This window comes from Falco peregrinus, chromosome 2 (genome assembly GCF_023634155.1).
Source record: "Falco peregrinus isolate bFalPer1 chromosome 2, bFalPer1.pri, whole genome shotgun sequence".
Lineage (NCBI taxonomy): Eukaryota > Metazoa > Chordata > Aves > Falconiformes > Falconidae > Falco > Falco peregrinus.
Window position 1 is genome coordinate 116,555,251 of NC_073722.1, and position 18,033 is coordinate 116,573,283.

An 18,033-nucleotide genomic window follows, 5' to 3' on the forward strand; every position below is an offset into this window, starting at 1 on the left:
TGGGCACCGATGGGTCAATCAGCTGCCCAGCCCTTGGGGAGGGAGCTCTCCCCTCTTCCCCCATCACAGCATGGGCATCCCCTGGCGTCAGCCAGTCCGGCTGCTGCTGGAGCCACTTAAAAACCTGTTTTTGGGGGAAGCTGATGTATTTACACCTTCCAGCTTGGGAATTCGGTCTGTGCCATTGCTATCAGGTAGCAGATTCAGCAGAAACAAGCAGAACCTGTGTGCAAGGATGCTGGTGGCAGGAGACAGCGACCTGCAGGCAGCAGTGCTGCCCAGTGCCATTTAGCTCTTTCTGGCCACCGTGTCCTGCCTATGTGTTGGCTTCGCTTGCAACTAATGGTGATGCTCCCTGCACACATCAGGCTTCAGCGAGCCGGGTGTTAGCCAAAAACATGAGCAGGGTTTGAGTGAGCCATCACTAAAGGGGTAAGGTGAAACCGTGCTGGAAGAGGGTGGAATGGAGCTCTGTTTGCAAACGTCCTGGCCGAGTGCATCAGTTAATCCCTCCCATGGCTGCTTGCTACTTTACTGGGCATTTAGCAGTGTCTCCGTCGTGGCTGGGACCAGCCTGACCCGTGCAGGGGGGAGCGAGGTTGGTCTCCACTTGCACCAGCACTGGTGAGGAGTCCAGCAGCAGCGTGGGCTCCCGGGGCGCTGGTGGGTTTGCTCTTCAGCAGCACTGTCCTCACAGTGTGCACCCCCACGAGCCAGTCCCCAGCCTTCAGGATTTGGGGTTTTTTTCCTTTCTTCACCACCAGTGCTGGTGGCCAGGACAGGCAGGGTGCGGTGGCACCGTGCTGCTCAGTCCCCATCGGCAGCTGAGCGGGTTGGAGCAGAGGGGAACTGAGCACTGCCCACACCCAGCAGCCAGAGGGAACATCAATAATGAAACTTTTTTCTGTCTATTTTAAATTCTGGTGTTTCTCCTTGCAAGTTCTGAGGTCTCCATGGCCCCTTGGCACTGAGAGCCAGACCCTGCTCTTACAGCCACCTGGTGACATCCTGGCACTAGGTAGCATCTGTGCCGTCACCGCTGAGGGCATGTCTGGCTTCAACAACATCACACGGGGGATTTCTACACCCTTTGGAGATAATTCAGTGGGGAGAGTGGTCGGTGCCGTCTTGGCTGGGTGTCCCAAGAGTCAGTCATGTTCATGGGGGTCTGTCTCCAGGGGTGGTGGGGAGCCCAGACCCTCCAGGGCGTTGTATCTAGTTGCCTCCACATCTAGGTGGGTGTGCACCCACATAAGTGCCTTTGAGAACATCATACCCCTTCCTTGCAACATACACACAGACCTGTGTGTGTATATGTATATATGAAATGTATATCATTTATGTAATTTATATATTTTAAATAGATACACACACATCTGCGTATATGGTGAAAGGAACATGTATATCTTGCAGGGATGGCAGAGGCTGCTCTACCTTAGCCAGGCATCCTGGAAATCTATTTATTTATATATTTCTATAATATTTATATATTATTGTATATAGTGTATAGTATTAGTAATATATATATCATTATAGTGGTGGAGGGAGGCTCAGCTTGAGTGCCAGGCGGCCATGAGATGCCTCTTGCCTCAAGGACTTGCCGCAGGCTGGGCGCTTCTCCTGGGTAGCGGGTATTTCTTCTTTTTTCCCCAGGTCATTTCCCAAGATTTTGAGCTTTAGGGAATATTTCTCTTTTTCCAGATAATTTCCCAAAATTTTGAGATTTCCAGGTTTTCCCTGCATCTCTCAGCTTTGGTTTTCACCAGATCTTGGGTGCTTATATTTAATGACTCATCTTGCTGAGTTTTGGGATGAACTGCTTAACTTAATCAACGCAGAGGCAAATAAGGCAATTTTCAGCCCCAAGTTAGAGTGTTGTTAGAGCTAAGGTGGGGCAGCATCGGCTTGGTGAGACCTTCTCCTGCTTCAGGCATCCCTGCCCTAGGAAGAGGTTTGGCTCCTGGGCTGTTGCATCTGATGCTGCAGCAATTAAAATCACTTTGATTGAAAAGCAGGAGGTCCCTTACATCCCTGCGTGGTGGGTGCATGACCAGGCGGGATACCCTGGTGATGGGCACTACTGCATCCACAGGTGGAGAAGCGCCTGGAGCTGGTGAAGCAGGTCTCCCACAGCACCCACAAGAAGCTGACGGCATGTCTGCAGGGTCAGCAAGGCGTGGATGCAGACAAGCGCTCGGTGAGGCTTTGGCAGGGCTCGGAGGATGCCGGGCAGGGGGCGGCGGGGCGGCAGGGTGGGAAACGCAACCCTCTCGTTGCAGAAGAAGCTGCCGCTGACAACGCTGGCACAGTGCTTGATGGAGGGATCGGCTGTGCTGGGCGACGACTCCCTGCTGGGGTAAGGGGGGCCCGGGTCTCCCCCGGCACTCCGCCACTGCCGGCATGCTGCAGGGATGCTGGGATGCAGCTGCCAGAGGAATGGCAGCAGTTTCTTATCCATGATGCTGGATAACGGGGTGGGAGGGGATGGTTCACAGCAGTGTCAGAGGGGCTGGGTGCTTGTGTGATTGCTGTAGTCCAGGAGTTTCCTTTGTTCTCCTTGTGATGAGCTGGGATCCTTCAGTCATGCAGTATACAACGTAAAATATAGATGTATCTTGAGAAACTCTGTGCAGTTTCAAACTATAAGTGGTACAATAGTTTAAGGAATGAGATTTCCCTAACACCTAGGGTGCCCACAGTCCCTGGGCTGCCACGCACCCTCCAGCCCTCTGCCAAGGAGGGGCTTTGGGTGACCATCACCTACCGCGATGGGTGCGGGGTGGCTGCCAGTTGCCCACCACCGGCCCCCGTGGTGCCCAGCACTGCCCGTGCCCTTGCAGGAAGATGTTGCGGCTCTGCGGGGAGGCAGAGGACAAGCTGGCTCAGGAGCTCATCCACTTCGAGCTGCAGGTGGAGAGGGATGTCATCGAGCCCCTCTTCGTGCTGGCTGAGGTGAGCGGCGGGCAGGGGTGTCACTGCGACAGGGTGTCACCATGCTAGGGACTCGCATCCCAACCAAGCCTGGGGGAAAGCGGGGTTTCACCACTTCAGCCGTGTATTTGGTTCCTGGCCCCTGCAGGAGACCATTGCCCTTTGAGATGTTTGCTAATTGCTTTAATTGGCAGGCAGTATTTGCACAATCCCCTGGGCTGGCTGCTGGGGTGGTGTCCTGCCTGGCTCCTTCACCCGCTCGTGCTGCTCTTGCTTTTTTCTGCCTTTCCTGAAAGCAGAGGTGTTAACACTCATATTTCTGACCCATTTTCCAAGCTCCAAACACATATCCTTGTGGTTTAGGATTTCTCTTTTTAACTCCTTTTCCCCCCTGCTGCCAACTTTGTTTCTCAGTTTTACCCAATGCTTCCCCCCCACACACACTTTTACATCTAGCAAAATGTCCTTGACTTAGTTCTGATTTTATCTTTTGCAGCAGAAACAAGAGCTTTATCGCACTGCTGGTGTTCAGGGCTTTCAGCCCTTACCAAATCCTGTGGCAAACATGCCAGTGCACGGGAGGCTTTGCCTCGCCATCCCCCAAAACCCATTTCTTGCCTTTGTCCGGCTCCCCAGTGCCGGAGGCTTTGATACCCCAAGGATGCTCCGCTCAGGGATGCGGGTTCTGCTGTTGGGGCTGTTGTGGGGTGGCACAGCCTGGGTGGGGACACAAAGAGGGGACGAGCTGTGTCATCTCCCTAATGATGTTAAAATAAGGAGTTGCATCCTTATCTGCCCGGCTTGCACCGGCCTAAGCTCCCAGCGTTGCAGTCGGGTATGACCTGCCTCGGACACCTCCCTGGGGTGTTTTATCTCCTCCCGTTCCTGTGTGTTGCTGCAGGTGGAAATCCCAAATATCCAAAAGCAGAGGAAGCACTTGGCAAAGCTCGTGCTGGACATGGACTCTTCCAGGACACGGTAGGAAGCAGCTTCAAAGCTGCTTTACAAAAAAATAAAATTCCCAAGTGATGGGTAGTGCCAGGGAGGGCACATCCCAGAGCCCTGCTGTCACGACTCCCTTGGGACAGTACGTCTTGGCCCTGTCACCATGTGCCTTGTGTCAAGCTCTGCAACGAGCCACAATTTCTGCTCTTGTCTGCAGAATCCACAGATCCCTTTTTCCTTGCCTGCCCTCTGCAGAAGAGATTCTTCTTTTCTGGCACAAATCATTTTTTTTTTCTCTTTTCCCTGTCTGGGTGAGTTCTTACATGATGGCTAAGAGCTGGGTGCTCCTGCTGCTGTAGAGCAGTGCTGGTGGGGAGCTGAGATGACCCTTGGGATCGTCCTGTGCTCCAGCCGCTGCGGTGGGAGCCGGCAGGCTGCGCTTTGGGTTTTGCTGGGGGCTGCTGAGGGGGCAAAGCCCCGCACATTGCAGCGTGTCCTGAGGAGAGCTCTGGGAGGTGACTGTACTCAGTCCCCAACATCATTTCCAGGCTCTCTCATCACCTTCCCTCTCTCCTCCCATCCTGATGAGGCTCATCCTCCTGCTGAAAGTAATTGCTTAATTAGAGCCCAGTGCGTGCAGCCAGTTGTGAGGACTGGGGATGTTCAGGGTTGGGAGCAGATGCTGCATCCCAGCCTGGGTTGGGACCATCTCCATGGTGCTCAGCCCTGGGGACCATGGTGGGCTTGGCTGAGGGGGGTCCCTGGGCTGCCCTCCAAGCCTGCTGGGAGCCAGCCACAGCTCTGCAGGGGTCCCCATCCCTCCCCATGACAGCTCTGCCTGCTCTTTGCAGGTGGCAGCAGTCCGCAAAGTCCTCGGGTTTGGCCAGCAACCTGCAGCCCTCGGGCGCCAAAGCCGACGCTCTCAGGGAGGAGATGGAGGAGGCGGCCAACAGAGTGGAGATCTGCAGGGTACCCAGGGTCCTGGGGGGATCGCTGCTTGCTGGAGTGGGAGGACCTTGGCATCCCAGGCACCACAGAAAACCTGCAGCCACTCCTTTCACCCCGTTCTTCACCCTCTTCTTACCCCATTACCCATGATAAACCCTCCTCTGGCTGGTCACCATCCCCAAACACAGCCTGGTGGCAGTGAGCGATGCTCACCAGCCAAGCAGGACATCCCCGGTTCCTCTATTCCCATCCTCCATATCTTGCTGGAGCCAGAGAGCATCCCATTCCCAGGGGACCCATCCCAGCAGAAGCCGGTGAGCTCAGCACCGAGTACGCCCAGTCGTGTCAGTGCCACTTGGCATGTCACCCCCCACCATCCCATGGGAGCACGACCCACCCAGCTGATCATGTTAGGTGGGAAAAATGTCTGAGCGAGGGGGAATGCTGCTGCCAGTGCCTTTGCTGCAGGCTGTGACATACGTCAACAAAACCCACAGGCAATTTTGTGTGGCTTTAAATTCCCCCTGGGGCAGAAAATGCAAAGGGCTGGGCTGACCTGGTGCTCTAGGGTTTGGGCAGGAGGTGGGACTGGGTGCGTGTCTCAAATCCCAACTCTTTTCTCCAGTGACACAACCAGAACCCACGTAGCCTTTAAAATCCAGTGCCAAACTCGTGCTGTCTCCCCCCTCTTAAAGCAGCCCCATGCGCCCAGCAATTTCCCACAAACCAGCTCAGCCAGGAGCTGCCCCCCAGTATCTTCACCGTATTGATGGTGGATGTTGCAACTGGGATGTGCTCACAGTGTTTTAAAATGCTGATGGTTTTCCTCCAGTTGAGTTATCCAAGGGGATTTTCAGAAAGGCACAATTCAGGAAGCGGCAAAATCTATTTCGCAAGTGTGGAGACAGAGAGACTCGTGTCCTGGTGCTGAGGGGCTTGTTGCAATTCAGAGCAAGAAGCGCCTGATGCCCATCAGGCTGGTCCGCACGAGGGGCTGGGATGCTACCCGCGGCAGCTGCGCCATGTGCGCCGCTCCGCTGTTGTTAATGAGCCACTTGCAGACACAGAGCAATGCGGTGAGGTGTTGGGACGAGTAAACCTGGGGTTTAATTTGTGCTGTTCAGCCCATCGGGACATGCAGCCTTTGGCTGACAGGTTGTTTCCAAGTCGCTCTCACTTCCAGAGAGCTGGTTGCAAGGCGCTGGCTCAGCATGGGCTCCGGAAGGTGCTGTGGAGCTGTTTGCACTGCTGCAGAAAGCAAACTTCCATGGTGCTGCTTGTATTCCACGTCCCAACACTTCTCGAGCGGTTGCTGCAACATCCCACCTTGCATGTTGACTCCTGGTGTGACCAAGCTGGTCCCTCCTGGTGGCCTCCAAAGAGTGGCATCAGGGCAGCACGAGTGGGACAGCAACTAATTCTCTGCTCTCCACAGGACCAGCTGTCAGCTGACATGTACAATTTTGTGGCCAAAGAAGTAGACTATGCAAACTATTTTCAAACTGTAAGTGCCACCCATCCCCACGGGACTCCTCCGGCTCCGTTCCCAGCCGTAGGGGTGACAGCCGGTGCCGTCTCTCCCCCTGCAGCTGATCGAGGTGCAGGCAGAGTACCATCGGAAATCCCTAGCGCTTTTGCAGAACGTCCTGCCTCAGATTAAAGCCCAGCAGGGTAAGTGCCCGTGGGGTCTGTCCCACTCCTGCATGTGATGCCAAGGGCTCTGCATCACGCCGGAGCCGCGTGGGGCTTTGCCACAGTGATGAGCCGGCTCTGGCGTGACCCCGTGGTGTAGCGTGGTTCTGGGTTTGCGGCTGAGCATCCTCCCTTTGCTTGCCCTGCCTGCATCCCGCCTGCCCCGCTGCTGGGGAGGGCATCCCATCCCCATCCCACTTGGTCACGGGGGGGCAGGACCCGGCCACCTTCATGGAGCGGGTGGGAAATCTGCCCAAATATCCCCATCAAGAGCAGCACCAGAGGTGGGAACCCAGCGCCAAGGTGGGGGTCCTGGGGCTTCACTTTGCACTGTGCAACCTCCGTAGGAGCTGGGCTGGGAGACCGAGGTGGGGAGAGCCCCGCGCGATGGCTCTGTGAGCAGCGCATTCTCGGGGCAGGGCTCGGGGTGCTGCCATCGCTGCAGCGGGGCAGGGAGTGATTTGTATTTTATTTTTTTCTCTCGATCCCACAAAATATTCCTGCCTCAAACTGTGATGGAAGAAGGGGGAAAATATTGCAAAGGTTTGCCCGTGGTTGCTCCCCCCGGAAAACGTTATCCAGCCCCTTTGAAATGTCCCGTGTGATGATTGGAAAACATTTTGTTTGGATTTCATCTTTAAAAAGCACTTCCCGAGCTGCCCAGGACAGAGGTGCGGGGTCCTGTTGTTTTAGCAACACCCAAACGGAATATTTTGCTGCCGAAACGCTGTGATCCAAGGGCCTTTCGGGGAGGGGATGCTGGATCCGGCACCATTCCCGCCGTGTCCTCCCTCTCACCCCCTCTGCCCGTCACAGAGGCGTGGATGGAGAAGCCCTCCTTCGGGAAGCCCTTGGAGGAGCACCTGGCTGTCAGCGGGCGGGAGATCGCCTTCCCCGTGGAGGCGTGCGTGACGATGCTCCTGGAGTGCGGCATGCAGGAGGAGGTGGGTCCCATGTCCTACCACCCTTGGCTGGGCATGGATGGAAGGGGACATGGCAGGGACAAGCAACCAGGGGGCTTTGGGGACATTCCCGGCCCCAAAGCTTGTCCGACGCTCTCCCGTGTCCTCTGCCAAGGGTCTCTTCCGAGTGGCTCCCTCGGCCTCCAAGCTGAAGAAGCTCAAGGCTGCCCTGGACTGCTGTGTGGTGGATGTGCAGGAGTACTCGGCCGACCCCCACGCCATCGCAGGTAGGTGCTGCCTCTGGGCAGGGGCTGTGAGTGGGATGGCCCATCCAGCCCCCCCGGTGCCAACCATGGGCACCCAGAGCATGGTCAGCAGTGGCGTGAAGTCTAGGTGGAGGCCAGTAACTAGTGGTGGAGGCAAGAATGATGGAGGGAATCGGGGAGGAGCTAGGAAGGCCTTGGTGGAGGTGGCAAGGTGCATGCTGAGGGTCAGGGGATGCTATGGGTTCCACCAAGCTGGGGAGAATAGCGGGTGCTTTGGGATGTGAGGGGTGGGAAGGTTGGGAGGGATGTGAGTCAAAATGCTGAGGACCGAAACCACTTGGTGCCCGTTGGCCAGTGCCACCCGCAGTGCCGAGCCTCGTGTCCCCTGTGTGCCGCAGGAGCCCTCAAATCCTACCTGCGAGAGCTGCCGGAGCCCCTCATGACGTTTGAGCTGTACGAGGAGTGGATCCAGGCATCCAAGTAAGTCTGGGGCATCCCCCCCATTCCTCTGTGACGCAGATGATGACATCTTGGGTCCCCATGGGTGGTTGGGGGCCATGAGTTATTTCTGACATGGCTCACAGAATTTAGGATGTTTCCTCGGGGGTGTGAGAGCCAGGGGGGTTCCCATGATGTTCCTTGAGCATCGTGGGTCCCAGCACTGAGGGTGGACCTGATGTCTCCTGACCCTAATGTCCCCAGCCTGGTCCCAAGCACTCTGGCCAAGGTGGCTGAGCTCTCCCAGCATCTTTGGGCAAGCCCTTGGGTGCCAGGCTGTGGTGCCATTTCTGGATGGGTGTGCAAACCCTGGGGGGCAGCTGGCCAAGGGAGCTCCCACCTGCATTGCTGGGGTGCTCTGCACCACGGGACCCCCAAAACCCAGCAGGATTGGGCCAGCTGAGGTGGCACCATCATGCCTGTTCCGCTGTTGGAGATGTTTGGGGTAGGAGAATGTTGGGCAGAGGGAGGTGGGAGAAGGAGCATCTCCTATTGAGGTGGGAAGCACCTTGGTGGTGCCTGAATATAGGTCTGACCATGCCCCTGCCTGCCCTGGGAGCGCTGGAGCACGGCAGGGACGTGGAGGTGGCTCACTGGAGGGGATGGTCCCCAAGGTGGCAGAGCGGGCTGCTTTGGGGAGCTGTTTGCAGTAATGTCCCCTTCCAAAGCAAACACATCCCCAAAACACACCCTCCGGGGGGGCTGCACAGAGGTGGGGAGGGGACCAGCATCCAACCCGCTGCCAAAAGGTTTCCTTCTCTTTTTGGCAGGGTTTGGGGGGTTAGTTTACTTATATAATGTTGGCAGCAGCTCAAGGGTCTTGCAGAGTCCCCAAGAGCAGGGCTGGAGGGGTCAGAAGCCCCGGGGTGGGGTGGGGATGGGGAATAACCCTCTCACCCACCTCCCCACAGCATCCCGGAGCAGGAGAAGCGGCTGCAGGCACTCTGGAGCACCTGCGAGAAGCTGCCCAAAGCCAACTACAACAACATCAGGTGAGCCTGGGGCCAGCGGGACCCGGGGAGGGGACGGAGAGGGTGCAATCCTGATACACCGACACAGCTCACGCTTTCCAGGTATGTGATTAAATTCCTGGCCAAGCTGACGGAGTACCAGGACACGAATAAAATGACCCCGAGCAATGTGGCCATCGTGCTGGGACCCAACCTCCTCTGGCCGCAGGCGGACGGGTAAGGTGTCTGGGTGGAAAGCAAGTGTGCCAGAGGGATGCTGGGGGAGGGGGGGAGGGAGGGTCTGGGGCCAAAATCCTGCTGGGAATAAGGCTGGACTGCAGTTGGGTTGCTAAACTGCTGCCCCCCGCCTTGCAGGAACATGACGGAGATGATGACGACCGTCTCACTGCAGATCGTGGGCATCATCGAGCCGCTCATCCAGCACGCCGACTGGTTCTTCCCCGGAGGTAGGCTGTGCCCACCGCCGTGGTGGGCTGGGCTGGGCTTCGTGGGACCTCCCGCCCCTCCCTGGGGAGGGGGTGCAGAGCTCCCGTATTTATTTTTGCCAGCCCCCTCTGCTTGCCTTGGCTTGGGCGAGGGGAGCTCAAGCAGAGATCTGGCAAGTCTCATCACAGCGGTGAGCCCAACCTAGCTGCTCCAGCACCCGCAAGCATTCCTGGTGCTGATACCCCCACCTCACCCCTCACTGAGGACATACGTCTCCCGACGTCCCCCCGCTCTTGTTTCCCTCCCCAGACATCGAGTTCAACGTGACGGGCAACTATGGCAGCCCCATGCACATCAACCACAACGCCAACTACAGCTCCATGCCCTCCCCGGACATGGACCACGCGGACCGCCGGCAGCACGACCAGGCGCGGCGGCCCCTCAGCGTGGCCACGGACAACATGATGCTGGAGTTTTACAAGAAGGATGGGTAGGGTCTTGGCAGTGCCAGGGTTTGGGGAGAGGGAAGACGTGGCGTTGCCACCACCCTGGGGCAGGTGGTACTGAGCTGTTTGAGGCTGGGTGGTTCTGGGGTGGGAGAAACCCCCTGCTCTCCATGCTGGGCTCTTGGGGATGCTCAGGTGAGCCCCCAGCCCACTGGAGATGGGAGTAGGGTGGCCCGTGGCGTGCACCAGGGCTGTGCCGTGCCGGGGTTGGGTGCCCTAGGGTCCCCAGGGTCTGCAGGCTTTGCCCCAGGGGAAACTCCCCACTCCCAACCCATGCATGCCCCCACCATGCCACCTCACGGGGACTGCAGCCAGTCAGGTTGGCTCCAGAAAAACACCCTCAGGGCTGACCCCATCTCCCAGAAATGTCCCCGGGGTTCTCCCCATCTCCAAAAAATGTCCCAAGCTCTCCCCATCACTGGCATAGCCTGGCAGCGGGCTCTCACTGTGCACTGTCAAGGTTTAGGGTTTTTTCACACTAATAATTGTGTGTTTCTGCCCATGCAGCCTTAGGAAAATCCAAAGGTACTGTATCCTCTGCAGCAGTGCTGGGAAGGTGCTGGGAGGATGCTGGGAGGAAGCTGGGAAGATGCTGGGAGGATGCTGGTGCCTGCTGGTACCTGGGGAAGGGAGACGTGGCTGGTGGGTGACACAAGCACATCCCACACTGTCACCCCTTCCCTATTGCCATGGAGGTTCATGCCCAGCATATTCCCAGTGGAAGAGGTGTTTTTAGGGACCAGGCACCCCAAAGGAGCCATGACACAGTGCTGGCGGTCCCCTCTTGCGTGGCGGGTGCTGAGAGCCTGTCTCTGTGTCCCCTGCAGCATGGGTGTCAGGGTGATGGACACCTCGTGGGTGGCTCGCCGAGGCACCTCGGTGGTGCGCAAGGCATCGTCCACCCCACCGAGCGCTCAGCCTCCCGCGCCGCCCACTGAGCTCCCCGCTGCACCCCACTCGCCCATTCCTGAGCAATCGCCGGATATTTCAGCTACCCCTTCCCCGCCTCCCACCAGCTTCGGCTTCCCCCCAGGAGCCGAGCGGACAAGGTAAGGTCCCCAACTTTGGCATCCTCCCCATGTGTGAATCCAGCAGCGAGAGAACTCCGTGGCCATGCTAGAGGCAGCGGGAGAGGATGCTCAGCACCCCTGGGCAGGGAGCAGTGTCCTGAGGGCAGCGGGAGGAGAGGATGCTCAGCATCCCTGGGTCCCCGGGCAGCAGTGCCTGGGAGGCAGTGGGAGAGGATGCTCAGCACCCCTGGGTGGGGAGCAGTGCCTGGGGGGCAGTGGGAGAGGATGCTCAGCACCCCTGGGTGGGGAGCAGTGCCTGGGGGGCAGTGGGAGAGGATGCTCAGCATCCCTGGGTAGGGAGCAGTACCTGGGGGGGGCAGCGGGAGGAAAGGATGCTCAGCATCCCTGGGTCCCCAGGCAGCAGTGCCTGGGGGGCAGTGGGAGAGGATGCTCAGCACCCCTGGGTGGGGAGCAGTGTCTGGGGGGCAGCGGGAGGAGAGGATGCTCAGCACCCCTGGGTGGGGAGCAGTGTCTGGGGGGCAGCAGGAGGAGAGGATGCTCAGCATCCCAGCGGCCACCGCGATGTCCCCAGCCTGCCAGCCCCACGCTGCCCTCGAGGATGTGCCAGCGGTCACTCGCCTGGCTCGCAGTGGGTGTCGCTGGGATGTACCGAGTGGGGGCTGGAGCTGCAGGGAAGGTGCCAGAAAAAGCCTGAGGGCGCTGAGCTTTCCCTGGGCCCTGACACTGGCCACGGTCTGTGTCTGGCTCCAGTTTGCACAGGCCAGAGGGGAGAAAGCACAAAAATTCCACTTTTCTGCCCCAAAAAGGGAATCTGAGCTTTGGAACTGGCCGCGAGCCTCACACCCCCACCCTCCGTGGTGCACCCATGGGTGGGGGTGGCAGCCCCTGTGCTGTGGGGTCAGTCAGGTGCCGTGGGATGAGGTGGGGGGGGCTTTGGCAGCATGAGGGCTCCACCGCCGCTCTCCCCTGCCCCCCCGGCAGCACTCCTGCTTTTTTATTATTTTTCCCCCTGACCGCAGACCCCCGGGATGAGGATGAGCAGGGCCTCCCCAGGCCCAGCCGCTGCAGCCTTCCTCCCCACCACCCTTCTCCCCGCTCGCCCCTCACCCTGGCACCAGGCCTGGCCCCCCCGCACCCCGCCGTGCGCTGTGGCAGTGCCCCCCAAACGGCGGGGGGGCCGGGGGGGCCGCGCTGCAGGGGGCACCTCGCAGCTCGCCCTGCTTCTGCCTCCCGCTGTGCTTTCAACTGGCCACTTTCTTTTTCATTATTATTATTACTTATTATTTTAATATTTACTTTTTGATTTTTTTTATCATTTTATTTTATTTTTATTATTTTCTTTTTTTAACTTTCGATTTTCATCGTATTTTTATTTCGTTATTTTGGGGGTTTGTTAATTATTCATTGACTTTCACTCTGTTTTGGTTTTTAACTTTATTTTCATTCATTGCACTTTTAATTTGCCTTCTTTTTTTTTATTTTATTGCTGGTTTTCATTTCTTTTAATTTCTCTCGTTTTAATTTTAATTTGCCTTTTCTTTTTTTATTCATTCTATTTCTTGTTATCATTATCATTTCTTTTCTCTCTTGTTTTAATTTTAATTTGCCTTCTTTTTTTATTATTTTATTTCTGGCTATCGTTTCTTTTGATTTCTCTCTTGTTTTAATTTTAATTTGCCTTTTCTTTTTTATGTATTTTATGAGTGGTTATCGTTTCTTTTCATTTCTCTCTTATTTTAATTTGCCTTCTTTTCTTTATTTAAATTTTATTTCTGGTTATCGTTTCATTTCTCTCTTGTTTTAATTTTAATTTGTCTTCTTTTTTTAATTTTATTTCTGGTTATCGTTTCTTTTCATTTCTTTCTTGTTTTAATTCTAATTTGTCTTTTTTTAAAATTTTATTTCTTGTTTTCGTTTCTTTTAATTTCTCTTTTTTTTAGTTTAAATTTGCCTTTTCTTATTTTATTTCTGCTTTTCGTTTCTTTTCATTTCTCTCTTGTTTTCATTTTTTATTTATTCTCGGTTTATTTTTTAATTTTTTAAACTCTTTATCCTCCTTGCATTTTGATGTCATTACCTTTGTCTTTTGTTCCCTTTTGAAGTTTTCATTCCCTTTTACTCGTCTGTTTTGTTTCGGGTTTTCACTGGATTTTCTGTCAGTCCTTTTGCCTTTTAAATTTTAAGTTGCATCCCTTTTTTTTTTTTTTTTTCCCCTTTAATTTCTATTTTTCGTTCCTTTCCATGCCTGTCTCATTTCAGTTTTTACTTTTACTTTTACCTCTCACTTTCCGCTCTCACCTTCTCTCCTCTTCTCTCCGCGCCGCCCCAGCACGGGAAAGCCCCGGGAGCCCGGCGCCGGGCCGGGGGGGGCGCCGCCGCCCGCCGAGCAGAGCCCGCACGCCCCGCGCAAAGGTAGGAGCGGGGCCGGGGGGGGTCCCCGCTGGTTGCGACCCCCCCCCCCAGCCCCTTGACCCGCCCCCCCCCCCCCTTGTCTCTGTCTCGCAGTGGCCAAGAAGCTGGCGCCCATCCCGCCGCGGGCGGCCGCGGGGGAGCAGGGGGGGGGGCAGCCCTCCCCCGCCAGCCTGTCCCCCACCCCCCCCAGCACCCCCTCCCCGTACGGCCCCCCCGGCGCCCCCCCCGGCGCCTGCCTGCCCGCCGGGCAGCCCCCCCCGCCGCCGGCCCCGCTCCCGCCCCCCGCCGCCGCCGCCAAGTCCCGCCCCAGCGCCAAGCCGCGGCCGCGCCCCGCGCTGCCCCCCCCCGCCGCAGCCCCCCCCCGGCCGCCCCCGCGCCCCCCCAGCCCCCGGAGCTGCCCCGCCTGGACGCCGCGGGCCCCGGGGACGCCGCGCTGGCAGGTAACGGGGGGAGGGGGGGGGGGACACACACAGCCCCGTCCCTGCGGGCGGGGGCCCTGTGGGAGGGCGACGCTGCTGGGAAGGTGGCAGTGGCCCTGGGAAGGTGTCACCGGGAAGGTGGCGGCGTCCCCAGGAGGGTGACGATGACTCTGGCAAGCGGAGCTGTCCCCAGGAGGGTGGCAGTGGCCCTGGGAAGGTGGCCGTGGCCCCGGGAAGGTGACAGTGACTCTGGGAAAATGGAGCTGTCCCCAGGAGGGTGGCAGTGGCCCTGGGAAGGTGTCACCGGGAAGGTGGCGGCGTCCCCAGAAGAGTGACGATGACTCTGGCAAGCGGAGCTGTCCCCAGGAGGGTGGCAGTGGCCCTGGGAAGGTGTCACCGGGAAGGTGGCGGCGTCCCCAGGAGGGTGACAATGACTCTGGCAAGCGGAGCTGTCCCCAGGAGGGTGGCAGTGGCCCTGGGAAGGTGACAATGACTCTGGCAAGCGGAGCTGTCCCCAGGAGGGTGGCAGTATCCCTGGGAAGGTGGCAGTGGCCCTGGGAAGGTGTCACCGGGAAGGTGGCGGCGTCCCCAGGAGAGTGACGATGACTCTGGCAAGCGGAGCTGTCCCCAGGAGGGTGGCAGTGGCCCTGGGAAGGTGACAATGACTCTGGCAAGCGGAGCTGTCCCCAGGAGGGTGGCAGTATCCCTGGGAAGGTGGCAGTGGCCCTGGGAAGGTGTCACCGGGAAAGTGGCGGCGTCCCCAGGAGGGTGACGATGGCTCTGGCAAGCGGAGCTGTCCCCAGGAGGGTGGCAGTGGCCCTGGGAAGGTGACAACGACTCTGGCAAGCGGAGCTGTCCCCAGGAGGGATGCAGTGGCCCTTGGAAGGTGACAATGACTCTAGCAAAGCAGACCTGTCCCCAGGAGGGTGGCAGTATCCCTGAGAAAGTGTCAGTGACTGGCAAAATAGAACTGTCCCCAGGAAGGTGGCAGTGGCCCCGGGAATGTGATGATGACTCTGGCAAAGCAGAACTATCCTCAGGAAGGTGTTGGTGGCCCTGGGAAAGCGGAACTGTCCCCAGGAAGGTGGCAGTGGCCCGGGGAAGGGGGTGACGTTCCCAGGAAGGTGACAGTGTGCCCAGAAAAGTGACAATTGACTCTGGCAAAATAGAACTGTTCCAGGAAGGTGGTGGTGGCCCTGGGAAGGGGATGATGTTCCCAGGAAGGTGGCAGTGTCCCCAGCAAGGTGTTGATATCCCCAGGAAGGTGGCAATGCACTCGAGAAGGTGGCAATGTCCCTGGGAAGGTGACAGCATCACAGGAAAAGTAGTTATGTCTCCAGGGAGGTGGCAGTGTCACTGGGAAGGTGGCAGCATCCTCAGGAAGGTAGTGATGTCCCCGGGAAGGTGACAATATCCCTGGCAAGGTGGAACCATCCCCAGGAAGATGGTGATGCCCCCAGGAAGGTGGCAGTGTCCCCAGAAGGTCGTAGTGTACCTGGGGAGGTGATAATGACCCTGGAAAGGTGCAACTGTCCCCAGGAAGGTGGCAATGTTCCTGGTAAGGCAGAGCTGTCCCCAGGAAGGTGACACTGTCCCCAGGAAGGTGGCAGCGTCCCCAAGAAGCACCGCGAGCCTGTGTTGCTGTCCTGCTGTGGTGACCTCCCTGTCCCTGGGTTTTGTTGGTGTCCCCCCCCGCGGTGTCCCTGCAGCATTGGGGGCTGCGCTGGTTGAGGGGGACAGTCTGGGTGGCGCTTGGGCAGTGGCAGGTGGCACTGGTCCCTGCCATGTGCCTGCGGGAGGTGTCACCTGGTGGAGTCCCCACTCTGGCAGCAGTGGCAGAGCCCGGCAGGTGCAGGCAGGACTTTTGCTACCTGGGGGGAGGTTGCTCCGCTCTCGGCGAGGGACAGTGGTGACACTGCCTGCCGCGGACTGTGGGACCCCCTCTGTCACATCACACGTGCAGCCTCGCCCTGCAGGTCCCCTGGGAGAGGGGACAGCGGTGTCACCTGTGCTCGCTGGAGGAGAGCAGAGCATCGCGGGGGGCAGGCAGCGTGGGGACAGCGGGCGGGTGGCACAGGCCCTGGCTAGGCTGGGGTGGCACGGAACAGGGACGGGTAGTGGCATCCCTGGTGGTGGCACTAACACGGTGCCAGCCCCGGTGAGGTGTCCTGCCACCGAGCCCCCACCTTGGCGTCCCCCATCGTTCTGCCCTCCCGCAGGTCTGCTCCGTTTTGAGGTCCCCTCCCTCCACGTCCCCCTGGATGCCACCCTGTGCCGGGACCTGCCAGAGGCACCGCAGAGACTCTCGGGGCCGGGCCCGGCTGCTCGGCAGGAGGAGGAGGAGGAATCGGAGAGCACAGCCCTATGACAGTGTCCCTGTCCCCAAGCTCATCCTTGCAGCACCCAGGGGCCAGCACCGGCCACCGGCACCGAGGGCCACCGGCACGCCAGTTTTGGGTGGCAAAGCGCCCGGTTTGGGGGCAGTCGCTGTTCTTTATTTCATTTTTTTTTTGCCTTATCCAGACTTTGCCTTTCGACTGGGTGCCTGTGCCCCCCCCGCCACCCCGCAGCACCCATGGTCCTGGGGTGATGCCACCATCTCCTTTGGTGCCCTGACAGCAGGTGCCACTGGGTACCAGCCAGGTGACAATGAGCTCGCCGGCGCTTTGCAGCGGGATTTCATTTCTTCGGCTTCTTCTCCCTCTGCTTGTTTGCCGGAGCAGGATGGGACCTGACCAGCAATAACCTGGGGACGCACATGTGGCCCCCCCAGGCTCTCGGGGTGCTGGCGGGTGAGGGTACGCATCCCTCGGCACCCGCTGTCCTCCTGGGTTGGTGGCTTTGGTTGTGCATGCAAAGACAAATTAACAAAGATTAATTATCCTTTCCAGAGAGATAAGAGATAGATATATATATATATCGGCAGAGATATATATATATTATATATTTGTATATATATATAGAAAAAATATATAGAGATTTGGTTTTTTGGAGCCATTGCCGCCCACCCGGTGCACAGAGGGAGGATGGAAATGGCAGCGCTTGGCCCCCGCCCCGCTCGCGCCGTGCCCCTCGCCCCAGGTGGGCACTGGGGGGGCACCAGCACCCCAAAGCAATCAATAAATCCATGTGCCACCCGCTGTGAACTGCCCGGCAGCGCTGGCGTTTGGTTAATACCTGTCGGCGCCGGCAGCACCCTGCCTGGCTGTGGCAGCGGCGGCGGGGGGTGTTATGTGGGGGGGATGAGGGCTGGGGGGGCGATGGTGTGGGGGGTCGGTACGGGATGTTGTGGTCCTGCTGCCATGGGGCAGCACCAGGGCTGGATTGGTGCCCACTGATGGAGGCTCTCGGAAGGTGCTTTGCTGTAGGAAATGGGGTTTAATGAGGGTTGGGGCGATAAAATGATGGGGATTTTGCTTTGGGTGGGCTGTTGTGGTCCTGGTCCTGTGAGATGAGGCACCGTCAGATCCAGGGCCTGGTCCCAGCCCAGATTTCAGGCTGGTCCCAGTCCAGATTTGGAATGGTCCCAGCCTGGATTGGTACCTACTGATGGATTTTGGGCATGAGCCCTCAGAGGGCACTTTGCTGTAGGAAATGGGGTTTAGTGAGGGTTGGGTTGATAAAATGATGGGGTTTGCTCTGTGCAGGCTGTTGTGGTCCCAGTCCCATGGGATGGGGCAGCGCCAGGCTTGGGGTGGTCCCAGTCCTGGGGTGGGCACCCACCTGGTTGCAGCAGGTCCTTGCCTGTGTTCTGGGGCTGAGCAGCGTGTGTGCAGAGGTGAGTACCAGGGTGGACGGGCAGCAGTGGGGTTGTACGGCACCAGGAGCTCCCCCCAGTCTGGTGGGATGGGGTGGGAGCCCAGACTCCCCTTCGCAAGGCGTGGAGAGGCATGTCCATGAGGTACAGGGAGGGAATGCTCTGGGGGATGCTGCTGCCTGGGAAGGCATGGAGGCACCTCTGGGGCATCACACCTATGGGTGCCGGGGAAGGTAGGGTGCTCTGCCTGCACTGGTTATGGTTTTTTTTTTTGGGGGGGGGGGGGGGGATCCCCAGCCTGGACATGCCACATCCTTCACCCCGTTCCC

General features: G+C 58.1%; 1 protein-coding gene across 4 annotated transcripts in view; it reads left to right on the forward strand.

The window, feature by feature from the left end:
- The window catches only part of ARHGAP44 (Rho GTPase activating protein 44), a 30,960-nt gene extending 13,078 nt beyond the window's left edge, over window positions 1-17,882 (forward strand). The window contains exons 3-21 of one of the 4 annotated variants that reach the window (XM_055797866.1): window positions 2,093-2,197; window positions 2,280-2,356; window positions 2,841-2,952; window positions 3,833-3,909; window positions 4,728-4,845; window positions 6,260-6,328; window positions 6,414-6,495; window positions 7,333-7,460; window positions 7,594-7,705; window positions 8,083-8,164; window positions 9,094-9,174; window positions 9,256-9,369; window positions 9,508-9,599; window positions 9,889-10,069; window positions 10,593-10,610; window positions 10,913-11,134; window positions 13,446-13,528; window positions 13,622-13,968; window positions 16,167-17,882. In XM_055797866.1, the coding sequence (XP_055653841.1) occupies window positions 2,093-2,197; window positions 2,280-2,356; window positions 2,841-2,952; window positions 3,833-3,909; window positions 4,728-4,845; window positions 6,260-6,328; window positions 6,414-6,495; window positions 7,333-7,460; window positions 7,594-7,705; window positions 8,083-8,164; window positions 9,094-9,174; window positions 9,256-9,369; window positions 9,508-9,599; window positions 9,889-10,069; window positions 10,593-10,610; window positions 10,913-11,134; window positions 13,446-13,528; window positions 13,622-13,968; window positions 16,167-16,682 (2,616 nt within the window). In that variant the 3' untranslated portion in view covers window positions 16,683-17,882. The remainder of the gene's footprint in view (window positions 1-2,092; window positions 2,198-2,279; window positions 2,357-2,840; window positions 2,953-3,832; window positions 3,910-4,727; window positions 4,846-6,259; window positions 6,329-6,413; window positions 6,496-7,332; window positions 7,461-7,593; window positions 7,706-8,082; window positions 8,165-9,093; window positions 9,175-9,255; window positions 9,370-9,507; window positions 9,600-9,888; window positions 10,070-10,592; window positions 10,611-10,912; window positions 11,135-13,445; window positions 13,529-13,621; window positions 13,969-16,166) is intronic. The other 3 variants (XM_055797867.1, XM_055797868.1, XM_055797869.1) reach the window with 3 other exon arrangements.
- The last annotated feature ends 151 nt before the right edge of the window (window positions 17,883-18,033 follow it).